The sequence below is a fragment of the Neophocaena asiaeorientalis genome, unplaced genomic scaffold (assembly GCF_003031525.2).
Source record: "Neophocaena asiaeorientalis asiaeorientalis breed wild unplaced genomic scaffold, Neophocaena_asiaeorientalis_V1.1 scaffold293, whole genome shotgun sequence".
NCBI lineage: Eukaryota > Metazoa > Chordata > Mammalia > Artiodactyla > Phocoenidae > Neophocaena > Neophocaena asiaeorientalis.
Window position 1 is genome coordinate 1611985 of NW_020173920.1, and position 22919 is coordinate 1634903.

The 22919-nt window shown below is 35.0% G+C and overlaps 1 protein-coding gene across 9 annotated transcripts in view; it reads left to right on the forward strand.

The window, feature by feature from the left end:
* Positions 1–22919, forward strand: part of OPA1 (OPA1 mitochondrial dynamin like GTPase) — a 95424-nt gene that overhangs the window by 13977 nt on the left and 58528 nt on the right. For 5 of the 9 annotated variants that reach the window (XM_024752090.1, XM_024752092.1, XM_024752091.1 and 2 more), the window contains 13 exons: positions 3310–3420; positions 8825–8878; positions 11779–11883; positions 13516–13602; positions 14257–14370; positions 16282–16362; positions 16488–16562; positions 16889–16960; positions 17044–17143; positions 17832–17962; positions 20589–20661; positions 20754–20826; positions 22084–22199. In XM_024752090.1, coding sequence (XP_024607858.1) covers positions 3310–3420; positions 8825–8878; positions 11779–11883; positions 13516–13602; positions 14257–14370; positions 16282–16362; positions 16488–16562; positions 16889–16960; positions 17044–17143; positions 17832–17962; positions 20589–20661; positions 20754–20826; positions 22084–22199 — 1192 coding nt within the window. The remainder of the gene's footprint in view (positions 1–3309; positions 3421–8824; positions 8879–11778; positions 11884–13515; positions 13603–14256; positions 14371–16281; positions 16363–16487; positions 16563–16888; positions 16961–17043; positions 17144–17831; positions 17963–20588; positions 20662–20753; positions 20827–22083; positions 22200–22919) is intronic. The other 4 variants (XM_024752094.1, XM_024752095.1, XM_024752097.1 and 1 more) reach the window with 1 other exon arrangement.

Here is a 22919-nt window from a genome sequence, read left to right on the forward strand (position 1 = left end):
TTTTTGGCCAACCCAATATTTTATTTTATTTTATTTTTTTGGCCATGCCTCCCGGGTTGTGGGATCTTAGTTCCCCAACCAAGGATCGAACCCAGGGCCCCAGCAGTGAGAGCGCCAAGTGCCAACCACTGGACTGCCAGGGAATTCCCAAAAATACAGCATTTTAAATGTATTCACATAAGAATGAGTCATAATTTCAAGATTTTAAAAAATATTTTCTAACAAGCTTATCAACTTCTAGAGGTATTTGCAGCATTTTCAGTTGACACTTTGGTTTCTGGAGTGATCACTGATTTTCTTGGTCTGACGTTATACTTTTTTAAAAACCCGAGAACACTGTACATGAAATATGGGACTATGAGAACTGCAGTGTCAAATTGACAGTAACCAGGAGATGTTTAGAGTATTCATCTGTGGTTGTTTACAATAACTATTGTTAAAGATCACAATTAGTACATTTTTAATGTAATATATATCATTTAAAAAACAATTATGTGCTGTTTCTTGAGAGAAGAATGTCTGAACTTGGGAAAATATTTATTGAGTAAAAGTGTTCTGTTCACGTAAGGAGGCATGAACAAATGCCTCATCTTGCACAGGAGGCCACACACATTTTTCCCTTCCTTATACCACAAGCCTTAGCTTTAAAAGCTAATCCAGCTGTGCTTAGGGTGAGATTTGATGCCTTAAGTTGGATAATGGTAACCTTTTTTAGTATAGTGTATATAGCTTTTTCTGTGTCTAATTCTTGTTTTCTTCCTACTTTTTTTAGGAGGTAACAGTTAATTTCAACTACCTTCACATAAAAGTGCTTCAGTAACAGACTTGGAAGGAAAGTGAGGTGTCACTAGAAAGAGAGGGTGTTTTTCTTGTAATAGATATTAGATATTTACCATACACTTTGTATGTACATATAAACAGTGGATGAGGGAGGGGTGTTTAAGCTATGAATAAACAAGAATCCTGTGCCGGATAGACCAGCACAGTTAAGAAATGTGGAATATTTTCTCACTGCTTTAGCATTTTATAACTTATACTACTGGGTATTATGTTAATTAAAGCACAGGTACACTAATGTGTAAGCCAACGTGGGAAGCCATCTTTAAAAGGGAACTGTTTTGAGAAATCTAAACACTTGGATGAGTAGAAGAAGTGATTATGATAAATGACTAAATGAATAAAAATGAGTTGGATTACTTTTCTTTCTGCTTGATGAAAGGCAGTGATACAAAAAATGAAAAAAAGGACATAAAAAATTATGGGAATGATGAGCGTAGTGAGTTGGCATTGCATTTCTTTGATAGATTTATCAATGACCATAAAAGTGTTTATTTAAAAGATACATGTTAAAAGATAACCGCAGGTTTTTATAAATATATTTTGTACTATTGAATTTGGAAACAAATGTTGAAAGTTTAGTTATGTTAGCTGCCACTTTGATGTTCTCTTACTTTTCATGAAGAAATATCAACTAGTTTCATCCTTTGCTTTATATAGTAAGTCAACCAGTTTCATTATGTTGGTATAACTTAATGTATTAAAACTAAGAATCAAACAAAATAAAAGTCCCCCTAATTGTTTGCTAATATTTCCCTTAATTTAAAGTGCTTTACTGTAATACAGCTTTTCTATTTGTATTTATTTCTTTCCTGGTAAACTTTTTTATTTATATAAATCTTTGGATTATATAAACTAAGTTATTAAGCCTCCAGGTGAGTCTACTAATTAAAATTTGAATGTAACGTTAACCAATATTTCATTTTAAGAAACTTTATAATTGTACTATACAAAATAAAATATTGTTGGCAGTTATTTTATAAAGCTGTGAAGCTATTTGAAACTCCTAATGAGTGTTAGTTTTCCTAATTCTTTTTATTATTATAACTTGGTAAAAATTGTTCTCCCAGGTAAACTATTCTTGTACAAATTAAAGAGTGACCTCATTCATTGGAACTTTGCCTTTTTAGGGTTTCTAATTGAGAAAATATAAGGTTCCTGGCATTGTCAATTGCTAGTTGTTTTTTCTCCTACATTTCTTGAGGTTGATTATCTAATAGACAGCAATTAAAAACACTGTACAGAAAATGACATGTATTTTCGTTTCATGTCACAAGTGAATACATTGCATCAGATGAACATTTCATGATTATTAAATGGAATGAATTTTAAGCATAGAAATGATGATTATTTTGTGCATAGGTCCAAACTGGGTTTTGTTTCATTTTTATTTTCATAGTAACTATATTATCTCCATATCTTAATTATTTTATTGAGCTTGTGCTTTAGTAATTGATATATCCTTGGTTATATTCTCAGAGGCCATTTTTATTTAATGTCAAAACAGGTTATAAAAAGTGAAAATTCAGTCAAACTACTTATTTGATGTTGTATAAAGCTAAAACAGTACCTCAAACATTATTTTTTAATTTGCCAAAAAAAAAAAAAAACCCTTAGATTTTAATCAAATAAGATTCTGTGCGTAGACATGTAAAATTATGAATTAATGTAAAACCTTGATTAACTTGATGCTCAAAACTACGTTTTGAGGGATCTCTATTTATTTACTTTTTGGCCACGCCATGTGGCATATGGGATCTTAGTTCCTGGACCAGGGGTCAAACCCACGCCCCCTGCAGTGGGAGCTTGGAGTCTTAACCACTGGACCTCCAGGGAAGTCCCTTGAGGGGTCTTTAATTGAAGACATCAGATGTCAAGGAAAACTTAAGAATAATAATTTAATAAGTGATTAAGCTATTATGTATTCTCTATTTAGTCTTATGAAACTTATGGTTGAGAATTAGAAGATTCAGACCTTTGAAATCAACACTGTTCAAAACTCAGTTTTGTTTTTTCCCCCATATGTATCAAGTCAGGAGCGTACACTAGTTCGTATTGGCAATTCAAAAATAAGGGTTGAAGTATTTGTTTTCTCAGCTTTTCTGTTACTAGGACATTTAGTTAACTATAGTGCCATCTTCCTTGAGCATTCCAGTTAGTCTCGGTTTTACTGTATGTTGATATTATATATCTGGCTCGTTTTATTCAGCAGTCACTTATTGCATTTTCCTTTTCACTTATTAAACTATGCTGTTTTATATTTCTGAGACATAATTTTACTGAGGAGAAAAATGGAAATGTAGTACAGAACCCAGTTATATAGTGGCTCTAAAGGTACATAACTGAGTTTCCATTTTTGTTATAAGCTATCCATTCTTCTCTGACTTACATCTGTTCCTTTCTTGTGCCCTTTGGTTTAACATTGTTCTCCTCCCCAATTTTCCTCTTCTCCTCGTTGTAAACTCATGGCAGGGTCTGCTTGGTGAGCTCATTCTCTTACAACAGCAAATTCAAGAGCATGAAGAGGAAGCGCGCAGAGCCGCAGGCCAATATAGCACGAGCCATGCCCAACAGAAGCGCAAGGTGATGGATGGTTTAAGGGGGCTACTGATATGTTCACACTAATCAGCCGTTTCTACCAGGATCGTGTCACCTTAATCCATTCATGGACTCCAATTATGAGAAATTATTTTTGACAAAGTAAAAATATGAAAGATAATAGAGATATGCAACTTTCCTAGAGTAGGTAAATCCAAAATATTAAACATAGGAATTTATTTTCTGAAAATTAGATTATCTGTGAGGGTTCATGGATTTGTACTTAGATAAGAATTATGAATTACAGCTTACTTGGCCCGGTTATTGAGTCACCTTAAATTTGTAGCCAACTTGTCTATTCTCCAAGTTTTCATTTGTAAAATGAAAAGGGTTACTGTGAATGACCATGTTAAATTAAAGAATGAAATGTATTTATTTTAGTTAAAATGAATCAGCAGAGAATTCTTATTTCTTACAGACGGAAACTATTTCGACTTAACTTTGGGGCAAAGTTATTCTTAGATACTTTGATAAATTTGTACAAAGATTTTCCACATTTATTAATAAAGTCAGCACAGATTTTCACCTTGTCTACTGCAGGATTGAACATTGGAAATTTGATATGATTCTGGTCAATAAAGAACAGATTCTGATAAAACTCAGCATAACAGTATACAAATGTTTGGTTATAGGAGCAACCAAGGAATCCTTAAAGATATACTTTTGGCTGTTAGATGATCCTGTAGTATAGATCCCAAGGTTAATGTTCTAAAGAGACTAGAGTCAAATGAACTGTATGTAATGATTTTAAAATTATACTCTAGGATCTTGAAATCAGCTATTTGTGTTACATATATTAGATAAAAAAATTTTGGAGTTAGGTGCAAATCTTACTCAGGAAAAAAGATTCAGTCATATAATTAGCTTCCTGTAGGTTCTGATATTGAAATCAACCAATATTATAGATAATTAGTGGAATAATTCTGCTGGCTAACCCTGTCGCATTTGGTGGTGGTTAATACTTGAGAATACTCATCATGGTTTTCATTTATTTTTTCAGTATCACTACCTGGCTTTTCTCAATTCCATGGCTGTGGAATCAACTCCTGTATGTTGTTTAGCTTTCAGTGAATGAATAACATAGGTAGAAATAGAGAACAAGTTATTTTCCTACTTGTGTTAAACCAAGGGAGGACTTATTTTGGTTGCGTTGGGTCTTCGTTGCTGTGTGCGGGTTTTCTCTAGTTGTGGTGAGCGGAGACTACTCTTCACTGCGGTGGGCGGGCTTCTCTTGTTGCAGAGCACAGGCTCTATGTGCGCGGGCTCAGTAGTTGCAGCACCCGAGCCCTAGAGTGCATGGGCTTCAGTAGTTGCAGTGCGTGGGCTCAGTAGTTGCGGTGCGTGGGCCCTAGGGTGTGTAGGCTTCAGTAGTTGTGGTGCGTGGGCTCAGTAGTTGTGGCTCACGGGCTCTAGAGAGCAGGCTCAGTAGTTGTGGCACACGGGCTTAGTTGCTCCGCAGCATGTGGGATCCTCCCAGACCAGGGATTGAACCTCTGTCCCCTGCATTGGCAGGCGGATTCTTAACCACTGTGCCACCAGGGAAGTCCCAAGGGAGGGCTTACTTTAAATGGTGCTTTAGCATTCTCTGTTCCTCATGCTGTTGAGAGTACCATTTAAATATTGTAACAAGTTGGATGCTTAGGCTAAGCCCTCTCTGTTCCTTAGCTTTGTTACAGAAAGAAGGGGAGGGAGCTACTGTATTTTGGTACGTTAGTTAGGAATATGAATATAGCTCTAGTTACTAGTAGTTCTTGTTTTTTTCATAATGGTAAAATAATTTGCAATGAGTCCTATAGATCTGCTGTTTTAAGATTCTAAGATACAGTTTAAGATTATTGATGTGCTGTTGAATCTGATGATTTAAGCAATATCAGTAGTGAATATTGTTTATTTTCTACACTGCCAAGGGTTAATGTTCATTTGGGGCCAACTTTACTAGCCTTTTTTGAGGCTTATGGTTGTCCTTCCTATTCCTAATATTTATTGGATTATCCATGTAACCCTTTTATTCCTCACTTTACACATTTGTAAAAGAGCTACTGGCAGGACTGTACCTCCATCTGTTTTGTTTATTAAGGCATACTTAGTAGAGCACGAAACAGGGCTTGTTCCTGCCCACTTTGCAGTTACCTTGTGTGAAAGTAAATGAGACTAAAAGCAATTTATGCTCCTCTATAATAATATCATTCCTTTTACTGTCCTTAAAGATGGTTTCCTTACTGTATCTTCCCCTTAATTCCCCCTATAGTTAGTACACAGATGACTTTTCAGCCCTACATTGTCATAATGACCAAAATCCTAATTTGATGAGATTTTTATCATTCTAAGCATTTGAGGTTTGTTTGAGGTACAAAGCCACAGCTACTTTTTGTTGCTTTTTGACCATTATTTCTTATTACACCTTGAAAATATAAGTAGGCCTTCATTATTTATATCTTATTAGTAACAGCTAATAGATTTACCCTGTATCATCTGAGCAAAGGAGCTCATGCAGAGACAGCAGATTAAGACTGCCATTGATAGGTTTGCCTCCTGTGAATGTGTACACATGCATAAAAATTTTTACGAGTCTTATGCATTTCTGTATTTCAGAATGTCCAGAATTGCTTAGTAGGAAGAAATACTTAAAATTTAAAAATCAGGCTTGGTTTTGTGAGGAGCTAGTAAAGGTTTTTCTCTTTCAGCTTTAGCTTGTTTCTGCAGAGGGTTCCGCTCTTTCTCCATCAATTTTACAGCCCTGGAATTGTAGAAAAGCTCTGGTTTCAAGACTATTGATACCCATTTCTGTCAGGGTGAGTTTTAACTTAATTTCATAATGAAAATTAAATATATTAAACAGTAGGACAAGAACTTACTGTAAGTAGCTGAATTTTACCAGTAAAGTGCATCAAAATAAAATATACCCAGGTTGCTAGTTAAGACCTCAAATAAATGATAGACTAACAATAGCATGTACTAGTCTCTTAAGAAAATATGTAAAAGTATCTTATCATTAATCTTTAATATTTACTTTGTGAACCTAAATGTTTTGATTTTATTTCCTAGAAAATATTAGGTCTAATTCTTGATTCCACCATCATGTGTCTTTTATATAATAACATTAATCTTTTAATTTAACATTAAACTAAGCAGATAGGAAGTGTATTGGTAAAACTGCATGAGTTGTTCCTAACAGTCATGCCAGAAGGGCACATGATAAATATTCCTAAGAATCCAAATTTATGAAAATCTTAACAGTCATTGTACTAAATACTAATATTAGCACAAAGATTGTATTTGTAATGTTCTAATAACCTTATATCATTTTAAATCTTTATCCTTTTTATTTTACCAAATTATCAAGGTGTAACCTTTTATAGTCCTTGGCTTATAGTAAACATTCTAACTTTGTGTAATTGTATTAGTTTCTTAATTATTGCCCCAGATATAGAGAAATGTTGGATTTTCTACTGTAATTTATATTACATGAAATCATTAAATATTCACATCTAAAACTAAAACAGTTTATACTAATATTGTTTATACATTTCATACTAATTTAACTGCATTAGATGAATAGTTAATGGAACAGAGTAAATCAGAGAAACTTTCAAAATGAATTGGGAATATAATCTGCATAACAAAATTTTTATGACCATACTATCACAATATGATGGCATGCCATTTGGTCAAAATATGGAATTATTTATTTCTTCACTGGCCTTTAAGATTTTGTTCTTTGGGTTGTGGGCTCCTCCCCAATGTGCTTGTTTCCTCACATTTTAGGAGACGATTAATAATTCTTGTCCATTTTACAAACACATAGTCAAATGAAAAACACTTATATCCACAAGTTTCTGGCAAAGTTTGTTTTATATTATCGTTTTTCTAATTACCAAACCAAATTTAGAATTTTTAGACATAGGCTTTTTAGGAAAAAATGATACATACCTATCATTTCTAACAAGTATTGTCATTTTTATTTAAAAGAATTTTGAGGGGGCTTCCCTGGTGGCGCAGTGGTTAAGTGTCCACCTGCCGATGCAGGGGACATGGGTTCGTGCCCCTGTCCGGGAAGATCCCACATGCTGCGGAGTGGCTGGGCCCATGAGCCATGGCCGCTGGGCCTGTGCGTCTGGAGCCTGTGCTCCGCAATGGGAGAGGCCACAACAGTGAGAGGCCCGCGTACTGCAAAAAAAAAAAAAAAAGAATTTTGAGGGAAATTTTGATAAATTATTTGGAAATAGGAATTAAACTCTCAAAATAACTTTATTGCATGGATGAAAGTTATTAACGTCTACCTCAATAAGCAAATCATTTAGAATGTTTTCATATATATTTGCTACCATGATGTCTTGACTGCTTAAATAGCCGATGAATAAAGATGAATAAAGATTTACATGAATTTTAACTTGATTTTTGTCTCCTGTGGAATAAAATCATTTCTAAAAATTTTGAGTATCAGAAATTAGATAATTATTTTGAAAGACTGAGAATGACAACTTTGGCATCTCACCAGGGAGTCAAAGTACAGTTACATGTATTTGTCATAAATGACCTCATTTTAATTACAGTTGATTATTGTGTTTTATATTTGGAATTGTGACTACTTTAAAGCCTGTTATAGAATAAAGTTTTTTGTTGTTTTGAATATTTTCTCTTAGAAATATTAGCATTAATAACAATTTGGAGTAGTTTCCCCAATACCTGTGGATTTTATCCTACTTTTGTTTTATGTTGAAATCAATTTTAGTTGCTTTACTCAACTTCATTGCTCCTGATGCATTCGCTTTATTATGGGTTAGCAGATCTTGCATTGGAACTGAATTTAAAAACAAGCATCTGGCTCCACTTAAAGCTCTGAAAATGCAAGTTGTTCTTTGCATTTATTAAACGCTTTCCTACTTACAGAATAGAAATGGATAGTGTTTGCTTAAAGATACACTATGACCAGTGAACTTTTCAGTAGCTGTAAATGATAGCATGTGTCTGACTTCCCGAAACATTTCTGTAAGGATATTATTGCCTTATTTGTCCAAGCACCCAAGTCCCTGTGCTTGAGTACAAAATAACCTATCAAGAATATAGTAACCGTATGTGATTTTTTTTTTTTTTTTTGTTGCTTTCTTATTTTTCTAACAAGCCAGCCATATATGACTAGAATGGCAATAGGAAGATGGTTGCTTTTTAAGGTTTTCACTTAATATAAAATTTTGATGAGCTATTTTTATTAATGAATAAGATATTTTTACTTAAATAAGCATTTGATTTAAAATTTGCTTTGACTAAATATCCATATAAAGCCAGTAGTTTTCACTCTTAAAAACGCTTTTTTAAAAACATTAACTTACTGTATATTCTGTATAAACCTAATTCTACTCAAATAAAATTATTTATTTTAAACATTTAGGTGTCAGACAAAGAGAAAATAGACCAACTTCAAGAAGAGCTTCTGCATACCCAGGTAATTCTGATGAGTAAAAAGAACCATAAAGTTTTTCTTAAACTCTAAGTTTGGTGGTGTGGAAATTTATCTTTTTAACAAAGCAAAATTTAGAGTGGCTTAATGATAGAACCTTATTATGATAAGTAGATGCTCCGCAAAATGCAAAAACTAATTGAGAAATAAGGAATAATGAAGGAACTTGATAAGTTTAATTAACTAATTTATGAAGTGACCTGTCCTTATATAAATCTATGTTTGCAATTTTACATTAATAGGCTAATTAAGTAACAGTTAAAGAAATTGGAGTTGAGTCTACCACAGTTCTTCTCTGAAGCCCAAAGCCAATCAGATAATAACCTTTCCAAAGGTATTTCTAACACTACTATGAAAAGTTATTCTCTTATAATTGATGATAACAATTATCATTAAAGACTTTTTCTGTGCAATGTAATTGAGTAGGTAACATTCTAGTGAAAAATTGCCCCATCACCACTCTATCTTTAGTTATTCTATGTAGATACAATGACATGCAATAATTAAGAATAAGTTAAAAAGACTTACTGGGTCTCTCTTTTTAGGGGAAAAAAATACAAGGACAATCCAGATGAAATTAGGAACTAGTATATTTTGAGTCCCAGGTTTTCTTAATATCTATGCATTATTCTTACACTTGACTATATGTTAGAATAGCGTGTGCTCTGAGCAGCACTGTATATATTTGTTATGGCTTCCCAGCCAGGTGATTACAGTCTGCAGCCAGGGATTAAGAGTCATTGGCCTCAGAATGTGGTCTCTGCAGCATTAGCATCAGTAATGTCCTTTGGGAACTTGTTTGAAATGCAGATTATTGGTCCCATCCCATCTGCACTGAGTGGGAAGCTCTGGGTGTAGAACTGAGCAATCTTTGTTCTTAAAAACCCTGAAGTGATTCTGATGAATTCTTAAGTTTGAGAATTACTGGTCTAGACGTCTTTGCAGGATGACCCAGCAGCACATCTCTGTAGGAAGACTGCAGATTGGCACCTGTACTAAAGAGTGTTTCCAGCCCCAGAAAATGTAGACCCCATAATTGATTCCATATTTACCAGGAAGTGAGCCAGTGGAAATCCTACCACCCCTATATGTACCTATTGATATCAACCCTTCAATTTGGACAGTTGTTGTCAGCTGCTAGGCATTGACAAACACTTGATGGAGAGTTCATGATGTAATAATAGCGTTATCTATATCAGTAGTGTCCAGTAGAAATATAATGCAAGCCATGCACTTTAAAATTTTTACATTAAAATAAGGATGAAAAGAAATAGGTAGAGGGCTTCCCTGGTGGCACAGTGGTTGAGAGTCTGCCTGCCGATGCAGGGGACTCGGGGTCGTCTCCCGGTCCGGGAAGATCCCACGTGCCGCGGAGCAACTAAGCCCGTGAGCCATGGCCGCTGAGCCTGCGCGTCCGGAGCCTGTGCTCGGCAACGGGAGAGGCCACAACAGTGAGAGGCCCGCATACCGCAAAAAAAACAAAACAAAAAGAAATAGGTAGAATTTTGATGTTAATAATAAATTTAACCCAGCAGATCTAAAATAATATCATTTAAACATCTAATTAGTATAAGAAATATTAATGTGGTGTTTATGTATTTTTACTGAATTATAGAAATCTGGTGTGTATTTTATACTTAACTCATCTCCATTCAGGCTAGCCACATTTCAAGTGCTTAGTACCTGCATGTGGCTAGTGGCTAGCATCCATATTAGACAGCACAGATCTAATTCTTAGATAACTACCAGTATTTTGTTATATATACTATTACTACAGATAGATGAACAAATTCTGTAAAAATATATTTTTATAATAGAATCTAGCCTGTAGTTCTACCTGTCTCATACTATTACATAATATTTTCTTTAATTTGGCTTAAGCTGGACATTCTCTGAGGATAGAGCCATGATCTCTTGTTATTTACTGTATGCTTGGAAGATTATAACAACCTAACATTTTCTAAGAAATATTTTCCATTATAAGGGTCATGTTATTGTAAGTTGGACATAAACATCCAGTTGGTTATAGGAAAGAGTAATTCTTAATAGTTTTCTGAACATTGTTAATGTTTAGAGAAGAAATAATAGTGTACAGAGAAGACCAGTTAGAAAAGGATCACATTTATTCTAGAAGAACATTGTATAGCCAAGCATCTACTTTGACAAAAAAGCCTGTCTAAATGTATTAGTTTTCTTTAAATTGTTCTTATATCAATATTTTAAAAATTAATGTGTAATTTCTGGCCACAGAAACTTACCAAAACTTGGAAGAGTTTGACCCCTCAACTCAGACCTGTATTCGAAACTCTGTGACCTTAGATAGGCTACCAAGCATCCCTGACCTCTGATTCCTAATCTGTATAACCTTTGCCTCACTTGAAGGCTTACGGGAGTTAATGCAGGTCAAACAGTCAGTAAAGGGCCTGTCACATACTGAATAGTCAGGTACTGTTAGCTATTTTTATTTTATATCATTTTTATAAAATAATATGGGGGATGGGGAGAGTTTGAATTTTTGTCAAATGTCCCTTTAATGAAGACTTAAAATTTTGTTGTAATAGGAAATATTGCTTCATAGAGGATACTTAAGAACTTCCTTCTTCAAGTCCTTTCATTTTTGTATTTTTAATAATTTCTTCAACATAAACAGCAAACTTTTCCAAACAAAATTCCAATTGAAATAGAAAACTATAATGAAGCTCATTGTTTGAGATAATATTCATAATTTATTTGTTCAACATTTTCATAGATGACTTAAATGAAATAATTCATTTTAAGTAGGCAGGAGATATTGCTTCAGGATCTTAGAAGATTTTAATTTACACTTAATGTTATTTTTTAACCCATCTTTTTCTTACAAAGTTATGTGTATTATTTTGTTGCAGTTAAAGTACCAGAGAATCTTGGAACGGCTAGAAAAGGAGAACAAAGAATTGAGAAAATTAGTATTACAGAAAGATGACAAAGGCATCCATCATAGAAAGCTTAAGGTACTTTAAGTTTGTCTTAATTTGTTCGCTCTCAGAACTTTACCACTTCACATTGTGTGTTGATCAATACCGGTTTTTAAGGAACTGCAAAGGGTTCTATCATCCTTTTATTTCTAACCTGATATGCTTAGGGGATAGGGAGGTCTCTTCCTATGTTAAGGCTTTTCACAAATTATAATCTTCAAACATTTATTTTATACTATATCCATAAATTTTCATACTTTCAAGAGTCATTTCTTGTGAATCAGTTTATTTTTTCTGAAATATTTAGTTTATCTCTAGGTTTACTTAATTTATACAGCTATAAAACCAGCAGTGTAAGTTGATAGAAAGTTACATATGTCTTATTTTCATTGCCTTACTTGTATTGCCGTCAATGAAGAGGCCACTTCCACCAGTTTTACAATAGTTAATGTTTTCTTCTGGAAGGTTCCTTAGACATTTTAAAGTATTTTTGAAAAAGCATACCGGTATTGTTATCATCAGCACATTGGTAATTACCATTATCAGTTAATTAAATCTTATTATTCCCCACTAAACCAACCTTTATGTGCTAAATGAAATTGAAGTAATTCTTTTAACTTAAATGTCATATAAGTAAACAGAATATGTACGTAGCAAAACTGCAATAAATCATTTCACATTCATTTTGTAGCCAAGGTCCAAAGATACATAGCCCTGTTTAACCAACACGTATTAATAGTTGTGACTCCAAATTACGACTGCATAAAACAAATAAATAGCATGGCTTTATTTATAAGTCAGCACATGGCAGATGGAAAAAACCACATCCAAGTGTTAATATATATTGAGAATTATATATATTAACACTGAGAAATTGTATTTTCTCTCATAAAATGAAATGGTAATGAAAATTCGAAAAGTTTTTTGTTTATTTTTAGGTGGAGGGGATAACAGTTGCTTTCCTTTTAATTATTTCTAGGAGTTGAGAGATGAAAGGCAGTGTAGACCCTCATTTTGTTCCTACTTTGGCACTGAAACTTACCTTTAATTATTAAATGCTTGATAGTAACCTTTTTCCCAGGCCTGTGTATATGTTCAATCATTCCTCAAATACTTGAAGCTTATAATTTTCCAGGCACCGTGTTCGATACTGTTTTTACTGAGATGTCTGCCCAGTTATCAGTGTACACTAATCATTCATACTGATTTAACAATAATCTTGGTGATTCTTTCTCTACTTTACCAGTTCTTCAGTCTCTCTTTCTCTCCCACTCTGACGCATACACCAAACATTCCTTTCAGTTGGTCACCTGACCCCTTATTGGGCGTTTTTTGGTGTTAATGGTCTTCCTTTGTTGGGCACTTAATGTTAGCTCTTCAATATTAAACAATAACCTCCTTCTTTTGCCATTTAATTAGAAGGTTCGGAAATCATGAATTAATATACTGTGTTAAATCACTGTCACTTTAAAATAAATTTGATAAGAACATATGGAATTTTATTCTGTATTGTTTTACATTTACTAGGAATATTTATTTGCATAACTAGGAGAAGCAATACAATTATTATGGAAACATTTTGAATGTATCAGCTCTTTTATCGACACATCTGTGGTTTTTTAAAAATGTTTTCACTATTTTATACTATTAATTTCTTGAATTTTATAGAAATCTTTGATTGACATGTACTCTGAAGTTCTTGATGTTCTGTCCGATTATGATGCCAGTTATAATACACAAGATCATCTTCCAAGGGTAAGTAAAAAATTAGTACACAGTGAACTTGCCCATTAGCAAAAAGGCACTATAGTTTTTTAAAAAGTTACATACATAATACATACACATATGTATAGACATAGACAAAGACATAAAATTTTCTGTATAATATTCATGTGTTCTAGGTGATGCCCTAAGCATTGAATATTGTTTGACTCTTTATTTTGGTCCATTGGTTTACGTATATTTATGCATAATAAAGTAAGGCTTTCAGATATTTGGCATTAGGTATTCATGATATCCATGATATTAAAATACCTGAATGGTGGATAAGATTAGGTACATGAGTGAAATTTAACCTTACAGAATTGAAAATGTCTTTGTAAAGAGTAAACTAACTATGGAAAAGATTTGTGGAATATTAATGTTAATGTGGTTTTAAAACTAGTGGTTTAAATTAGCATAAGTTTTTAATAAAAATTTGGCTGTAAATAATGGATCCAGTTAATGTTTTGCTGTTTATGTTTTCAATACACATCAATGTATGAACCATCATTTTTTTCTGGATGATATTTTAAAATCATTTAATTGTGGATAATTTTTAAGACTAAAACTTCTCAGCAGCATTCCAAATCTATTAAATTTAAGTTGGTATCAAAAGATATGAATATGTGGTATTTATTTTGTCATAAGGTTGTTGTGGTTGGAGATCAAAGTGCTGGAAAAACTAGTGTGTTGGAAATGATTGCTCAAGCACGAATATTCCCTAGAGGGTCTGGGGAGATGATGACACGTTCTCCGGTTAAGGTAAGAAAATAGGCCCTCTGGATTAATAGACTTACTGTGGTGGTCATTTTGTAATGTATTTAAATGTTGAAGCACTATGTTATACACTGAAACTAACATAATATTGTTTGTCAACTCTACTTCAGTTAAAAAGGAAAATAGGCCAAATGAAGTTCCTCAGAAAAGTAGTCACTTTAATGAAGTTTGTCCATTGTGTTAAAATGAAGAATTCTGACAAAAGAAATAATTGATATGTAGCATTTGGAATTATTGCTAGTGTAGAAATCAGTAGGCGGCATCCCTCTGGCATGAACAAAGATCAGGAGTTTTTCTTGCTGTAATGTAGACACAAGGATGTGTGTGTATGTTTTAACTCAGCTGATGGATGGAGTAGGTATAGAGTGATTGGAGAAATGGAAAATTGAAGTCACCAAGAATGAAGGCTAGAATAGTGGTAGAAAATGAGACAATGAGGCTGATGCTGAAGTCTCGCAGAATTGAGGTCTGTTTATAATTACAACAGGCAGTCTAGTGTGATTCGGACAGTGCATTATTATTTGGGGTCTGACTGTGATTTCAACCATGTTGTGTAAAACTAGTTTCTTTTTCATTGCTTTGTGTTATTGTGTGAATAAACCACACTTTATAGATCCGTTTTATTGTTGATGGGCATTTGGAATATTACAAATTTAGGGGGAAAAGAATGAACTGACTATATCATGCTCTGTAATTAACTGTAAAAATATTGTGAACCTACCTTTTACATTGTAACCAGCACCCTAATTGTAGTGGCTGTGGCTGATACTATATTTTAGGAAGGAGTTCACTTTCTTCCAGCAGGCAGATATCATGGACAGATTTCCTTGGAACGGACAAGGCTGTTCTCTTTTCAGTTTGTCATTACTTCACTAGTATTTACCAGGACTTCTCCTCCTTCATGGACTCTAAACTCCAGATTTTTGTCTCCCCTTGAAGAGTGAAATTGCCAGAATCTTGACTTAACATTTTGACTTCTTTTTAACAGCTTCTTTGTTCCTTAATGTGCAAATGCCTTAAAGGGAAATTGTGCATAGAATGTAGGGCTCAGTTTTTGGAGATTTATTTCTGCTGTCCAATTTTCTCAGAGAGTTTGGCATCTTAGATGGTGGCTGCTTGATAGCCCTGGAATCCGATTTTGTCTCTTCAACACAGTGAGACGGCTACAAGTTTTAAACTTCTCTTTCAGGCCACCATGTGCCACAAATCAGCAAATGCCCTGAGGGAAAATAGCTGCAGGAATATACCCATCCAGATCCTTTGGGGTCCTGGACTCAGTCCAGGCTGCTCTGATGTCTTCAAACAGCTAGGTTTTATTTGTTATCCTCTGTATGCTTAGCTAATCTTAGTAGACAGAATTGTTTTTTAAAAGTGAAATCGAATCATTATAGAGAAGCTTGAAAAGTTACAACTGAAAAGTTAAGGAATGTGAAGTTTAGAAGTTCTCATGAAACCACTGACTGTTGACATGTAAGTTGTTAGAGAATTTCTTGCTCAAATATCACTCCTTGGGTGAAGGCTGCCTTAGTTCCCCTTAGTACTGCTCTCCTCTGTGGCATCCTACGTTTTGCTACACAGACCTATTCTCTCTGTATATTTCTCCCAGTATATAATGAGGCCTAAACCAGTTACAGTCAATTCTTCGAGTTCCCCCATCTGCAGTGCCTGACACAGTTGGCTCTCAATAAATAGATGTTGAATAAATGAATTGTCCTTTACCTAAATTTACCTTTGAAGTGAAATGCAAGATTTCCTTTTAGTTTTTCAAGTTTTGAGATTGATGGCTTTCTGCTTGGTACTCCGTATAATGTTGACTGGAAAATGAGAACCATATAAGTGCTGTGGGAATTAATAGGAATTGTAAATACAGTCTTCTCAATTTTCTGTTAATTTCAGGTGACTCTCAGTGAAGGCCCTCACCACGTGGCCTTGTTTAAAGATAGTTCTCGGGAGTTTGATCTTACCAAAGAGGAAGATGTAAGTAGAATTTGTATGAGGTTTATGTATGTAACTTTTTATAACATGTGTAAACTTACAAAAGACAACTAAATGGAATATTTAACTGAAGATTTCCTTAGGATTTTGTTGCTTTCCATTGATAGCTTGCAGCATTAAGACATGAAATAGAACTCCGAATGAGAAAAAACGTGAAAGAAGGCTGTACTGTTAGCCCTGAGGTAAGTGTTGCAATTCATTTCAACAATCTTTTATGGAAATCCAATGTTTATGGTTTGAAATCATGGTGTTAACATTGATGTTTAGATTGCAGCTGTTCCAAGATACTTTGTCTTTTTTTTTCTTTTAATATTCCAAAGAATATTGTTTTGTGGATAATTTTCTATGATAATTACTGTTATGGTCAGAAAAAGCATAATTTTTTTCTGAGCTGCATATCTGAATGGATGAGATACAGAATTTTCAAAATACGTGTCACCAAAAAATTCCTAATAAGCTGCTTCCCAAAATTAGTCTTTTGGTTTTTGGATTTTTTTTCCCTGCACAGACCATATCCTTAAATGTAAAGGGCCCTGGACTACAGAGGATGGTGCTTGTTGACCTACCAGGTGTGATTAATGTAAGTATCTACAAAATGTGTGTTTTATCTTATTCCTATTGTGAAAGACATTTATAATGACATTTAAAACCTTTTTCTTCAAGACTGTGACATCAGGCATGGCTCCTGACACAAAAGAAACTATTTTCAGTATCAGCAAAGCTTATATGCAGAATCCTAATGCTATCATACTATGTATTCAAGGTAAGTCTTATTGAAAGATTTTAATTGCACTAATATTCTTCCTTACTTAGCAATCAAAGCTTTGTTCTACATATGCATGTTACATAAACATACAAAATAAATGTTTTGTCATCTCCTCTTACTTGTTCGTTTTATTAGTAAATAGAATTGAAGTTGGTGATATTTTGATAAATTTCACTGTGTAGGCATCATAGACATTTTTATTGGCTAGAATGTCTTTTCATAACTAAGATAAAATATTAAGAAAATTTTCTCACTGTAATGTAGACACAAGGATGTAGCCTGTTGAAGTTTTTAAAACCTACTTTGTAACCATTACAGTGTCTTATTTATTTATTTATGGCTGCGTTGGGTCTTTGTTGCTGCGCATGGGCTTTCTCTTTTGGCGAGTGCGGGCTACTCTTCCTTGCGGTGCGCGGGCTTCTCATTGTGGTGGCTTCTGTTGTTACAGAGCATGGGCTCTAGGCCTGCGGGCTTCAGTAGCTATGACACATGGGCCCAATAGTTGTGGCTCGCGGGCTCTAGAGCACAGGCTCAGTATTTGTGGCGCATGGGCTTACTTGCTCCTTGGCACGTGGGATCTTCCCGGACCAGGGCTTGAACCCGTGTTCCCTGCACTGGCAGGTGGATTCTTAACCACTGTGGTGCCAGGGAAGCCCTACAATGTCATTTTTCAATTTTTTTTCAGATGGATCTGTGGATGCTGAACGCAGCATTGTTACCGACTTGGTCAGTCAAATGGATCCTCATGGAAGAAGGACAATATTTGTTTTGACCAAAGTAGACCTGGCAGAGAAAAATGTGGCTAGTCCAAGCAGGGTGAGGGCAAGTTCTTTATACAAGCTCCAGTTATGACAGGGACTGGTTGGGGGAATAAAAAATTTCCTTGTGAAATACAAGTAGTAATGAGATTTTTCTTGGTTCTCGTTAAAAACAAAGTATTGTATAGTTATAGTAAATTACTTAAGTGCAATATCCAGGTATAAGTGAAATTCCACAGTTGTAATCAGTTTGCTTCAAATACTTAAAACTGCTGATGTTGCTTACTCTAATTTAATTTAAATTTTGTATGTTGACATACAGTCATTAACCTCATTTGTAGTATTTTTTGTTATAGTTTAAACTTTTTTTTTAGTTGATGTTCATTAATTAATGTAAAACTAGTGACAGTTTAAATTCCTTTTGGGCCTTATTTTATTTTGTCCTGTCTTTTAAAAATTTTTTTATGATTTATGTATTTTTTTCAGATAAACATTACGTTTCTTAACTGATGAAAGACTGTGAGGCAGATTTTCATAATAGAGAAGGCATTGGATGGGGTGTCAAGGCTCAGCATTCTTATCCATGCTCTACCACCAACCAGCTGCATGTCCTTGGGCAAATCTTGTTACTTTTCTGCATCCAGTCAGTGCACCATCCAACCTGTTAGTCTAGTTGATCTCTAGGTCATTTTCATTTCTGAGATTCTGTGACTTCTATTCATGGTATTCAGTGTCCCTTCTCTCCTCCTCCCTTAACAAGGAAAGAATTTTATTTCAAGGTACGATTGTGTGCAAGGTTTATTAGGACATGCTCTCTACTTAATTATGAAGGCATAAAAAAGTGGGTCAAAGTGGGTCAAAGTGCACAATCTGTAGCCAGATTGCTTGGTTTCACATCTGCTCTACTGTTTGCTAGTGGTGTAACCTTAGGTAAGTTGTTTTACTTTTTCAGTGCTTTAGGCTTTCTCATCTGTTGGAAATGAAGATATTAATGGTACTGTCTCATAGGTAATGAAAATTTATTGAGTTAAATATCCATCGTAAAGTGGTTGAAATAGTGCTTGGCACAAAAGTGTTATGTAAATGGTGGCTATCATCTGTTGTTATTATATCTTCATCCCCCATGGAACAACTTCAGATATAAGTACCCATCCCTCTGGCTACTGCTTAGAATTTCTCTTTTTCCCACCCGAAACTCTGTAGGACTATGCCTCTGTGATGGGGTTCCCAAGGCAGACCACCCCTAGGCTCCCTGATTCCGTAGGACTCACAGGACTCAGTACATAGTCATACTTCCGCCTAAGATTTTATTACAATGATAGGATGCAAAGCAAAATTACAAAATGAGAAGGTGCAGAAGGTGATATCTGAAGGAAACCAAGCCCAAGTTTCCAAGAGTTCTTTCCTAGAAGAGTCATACAGGAAATGCTTAATCCTGCCAGCAACAAGTTACTCATCAGAGACACAGCACCTAAGGTTTTTATCAGGGGCTGTTCATGTAGCCACCCTCAAGTACCAAGATTCCAGACGCCCAAAGGAAAGCAGATGCTCAGCATAAACCACATGGATTGCACAATGAGCCACTGTTATTTAGGGAAAGTTTTATATCAGTGTAGGGGATTGTTTACCAGTTAAGTTCCCAGATGCCAGCCAAGGACAGGCAGGCCTTTCTGAGGACAGCAATCTCAGGCCTGCTGTGTTAACTCTTTTCTGTACAGCCTCGGTGACCTTAGCTTAGCGTTGTTTTTAAGGGTAAGGCCTGCCCTTGGCAGTATGGGTCCTGATAGGGAGGAGGGGAGAAGTGAGGTAGAAGCAAATTTCTGCGCTTCCTTCCCATTTCCCATCATTCCTTTCATTTTTCTCCTCTTCTTTAGGATAATGAGTTTGCATTTCCTTTTAATACAGTTGAAGCTTGTATCAGTCTTTTTTTATACCAAAGATTCAGCATTAGCTTAGAAATGTAACTTGTCTTAGAGGAGGGATTCTTATCTCAGTATTAATCTTAATGAGCTTCTGGGAGTAGGAACTCTTTTATGTTATGTGTGAATGACACATCTCTGTGCAAGTGTGCATTTTTCTGGAGACAGAGTCTGTAGTTTTTATTTCATTTAGAAAAGGAGTTTTGACCCTAAAAGAGTTGAGAACCACTGGATCCAAAATTTTTTTTTATAGAGTTAAAAAAAAAAAGACTGTCCAACTTTGTTAGAATTTAGATATTGGGGAAATAATAATAGAAGCTACTATTATTGTGTGCTTCTGCATGCCTGGCACTGTGTTAAGTATCATATAACCTTTTCAACTACCAGTTTGAAAAAGTTAAGTAACTTACTTAAGGCCACACACCTAGTAAGTGCCAGAGAAGAAATTCAAACTAAGGCCTGACTCCAAAGCTCTATATGTCATTCCAAGTTCTAATTTTGGTACTTAAGTTTTAACAATACATTTTTAATATAACAAAACTAAATGTATTTAATTTTTTCCTCAAAGAGCAATTGAAATGCATTTCAGTACTTTTGTACAGACATATATAGCAATTGAAATACATTTCAGTACTTTTGTACAGACATATATTTACCCAAACATATACATATATAGCATTATTAAATTTGCTTTCTAAGTAGCATGTTATGCTTTAAAAATTACGTCAACTTACATCTGTTTATTTTTCCCACTTTTGAAAATAGATTCAGCAGATAATTGAAGGAAAACTCTTCCCAATGAAAGCTCTAGGTTATTTTGCTGTTGTAACAGGAAAAGGTATGCAAAGACAGATTATTATAGTTTTTTGTTGTTTTCAAATAATAAAAGTGAATTTTCTTAGTGAGAACTTTACCATCGTCTCTCCCTAGGAAACAGCTCTGAAAGCATTGAAGCTATAAGAGACTATGAAGAAGAATTTTTTCAGAATTCAAAACTCCTAAAGTAGGTATCTTGTTTAAATATTTAAAGAATTTATAGTGAGGGAGTAACTTCAGCTGTTTTCATTTAAAAGTTTGTTTTATAGCTATCAGTTTAACATTGAATTTCCAGAATTGAATTCCCAAATAGCAATCTGTATTTAATAAGCAAGTCCTCAAGCTACTCTGACAGAATTGGGAGCAGTTTATCACACAGTACAGTACATGCTGTTGTAATAAATTGCCCCTTGGCATATGGGCATTGGAGACCACACTGACACCACTTAAGTTGTTTTACTTATAAGGTGATTTTTAAAAATCAACACTTACATGTTTAAATGCGTGTACACATTTCTCTTACAGTATTGGGGAAAGTTGGAGTGAGGGGTGGGAGTGTGAAAGGGGTGTCCTTAAATAGATATTGACAGAAATTAACAGAAAATAAGATACTGACAGAAAAGCAATGAGGAAAAGCTAAAGGGCAACTGAATTTTAAAACATTATAACATGTAGAGAGTCTTGAACTGGAAGAGTGCGTTTGCCTCTATATTAGTATAGTAAGTCAAGGTCGTCTTTTCACACGTAGTCTTGAGAATTGTCTGTTGGGTTGGGAGCTGGCAAGTGGGTAGAACTATGCTATCCATTATAGTTGTCACTAGCCTTGTGTGCTTGTTTAAATTTATTTATTTATTTTTGGCTGTGTTGGGTCTTTGTTGCTGCACACGTGTTTTCTCTAGTTTCAGCAAGCAGGGGCTACTCTTTGTTGCAGTGCACGGGCTTCTCATTGCAGTGGTTTCTCTTGTTGCGGAGCACGGGCTCTAGGTGGCGTGGGCTTCAGTAGTTGTGGCTCTCGGGCTCTAGAGCACAGGCTCAGTAGTTGTGGCTCATGGGCTTAGTTGCTCTGCGGCGTGTGGGATCCTCCCACACTGGGGCTCGAACCCATGTCCCCTACACTGGCAGGCAGACTCTTAACCACTGTACCACCAGGGAAGTCTCTAAATTTAAATTAGTTAACATTAAATAGAAGGAAAATGTGAGTTCCTCAGTCACACTAGCCACACATTTCAAGGGGTCAATAACCCCATGTGACTGGTAGCTGCCATATTGGACAGCACGGGTATAGATTACTTTCCTCATCACAGAAAGTTCATTGGACTGCCCTAGTATAAAATGATTAAGTGGCTATTCTCATTATGTTATAACAAGCACATTCTCAAACTTGGTGATAGTATTGTCCTTTCTGCCACTTTAATATACTTTAGCTCTGGTTATTGTTTTGTAGGACAAGCATGCTAAAGGCACACCAAGTGACTACAAGAAATCTCAGCCTTGCTGTTTCGGACTGCTTTTGGAAAATGGTACGAGAGTCAGTTGAACAACAGGCCGACAGTTTCAAAGGTAAGCTGGGTTTTTAAAATAAACTCTCAAATTTAGATATTTTATTAGCTGGCAGTCTTGGGCATCCATCAGATTCTTTACTTCCTTTGCTTTAACAGTTGCTTTTCATTCATTTACTATAAGATAGTATGTAGGAAAAGGAAAACTACAAATCTTCAGTTGTATGAGAGCAGGATTTTTCTTTTCAGGGGAAACATTGCTAGGAGAACATTACAAAATTTAAATAGAAAGTTTGCAGTAGTGTTTGGGAGAAAGAACCTAGTATAACTATAGAGAACTCAGATTCTGCCTTTTTAGAGGAAAGAGAGGAAATGTGTTGGGAAGCAGAGCAGACAGTGTACTTTCAGCTACATTGTACTGGTTCCTGAATACCATGCTTTCTGGTTCCATGGCTTTGCTTGCTTCCGTAGTTTCATTTGGTGAGAGTATACCCTCCGCCCATTTTCTCATTAGGAAAGCCTACCTATTTTTCCCATTAGTCCCTCAGCAACCTTGTAAGTGTCATTCTCATCTTACAGAAGAGCAAACTGAGGCAGAGAATAATTTACCTAAGTAACACACCCGGCATCAAACAGTAATAGATAATAGACCCAGGGTTTGAATGGGGTGCAAAATCAGGATTGAGTTGGTGGTATGACTTCAGAGTCCCATGCTCTTAGCAGCTGTACTAAATTGTGTCAGGTGTGTGCTTTGTGGATTGAAAATGGAGAAACTAAAGTG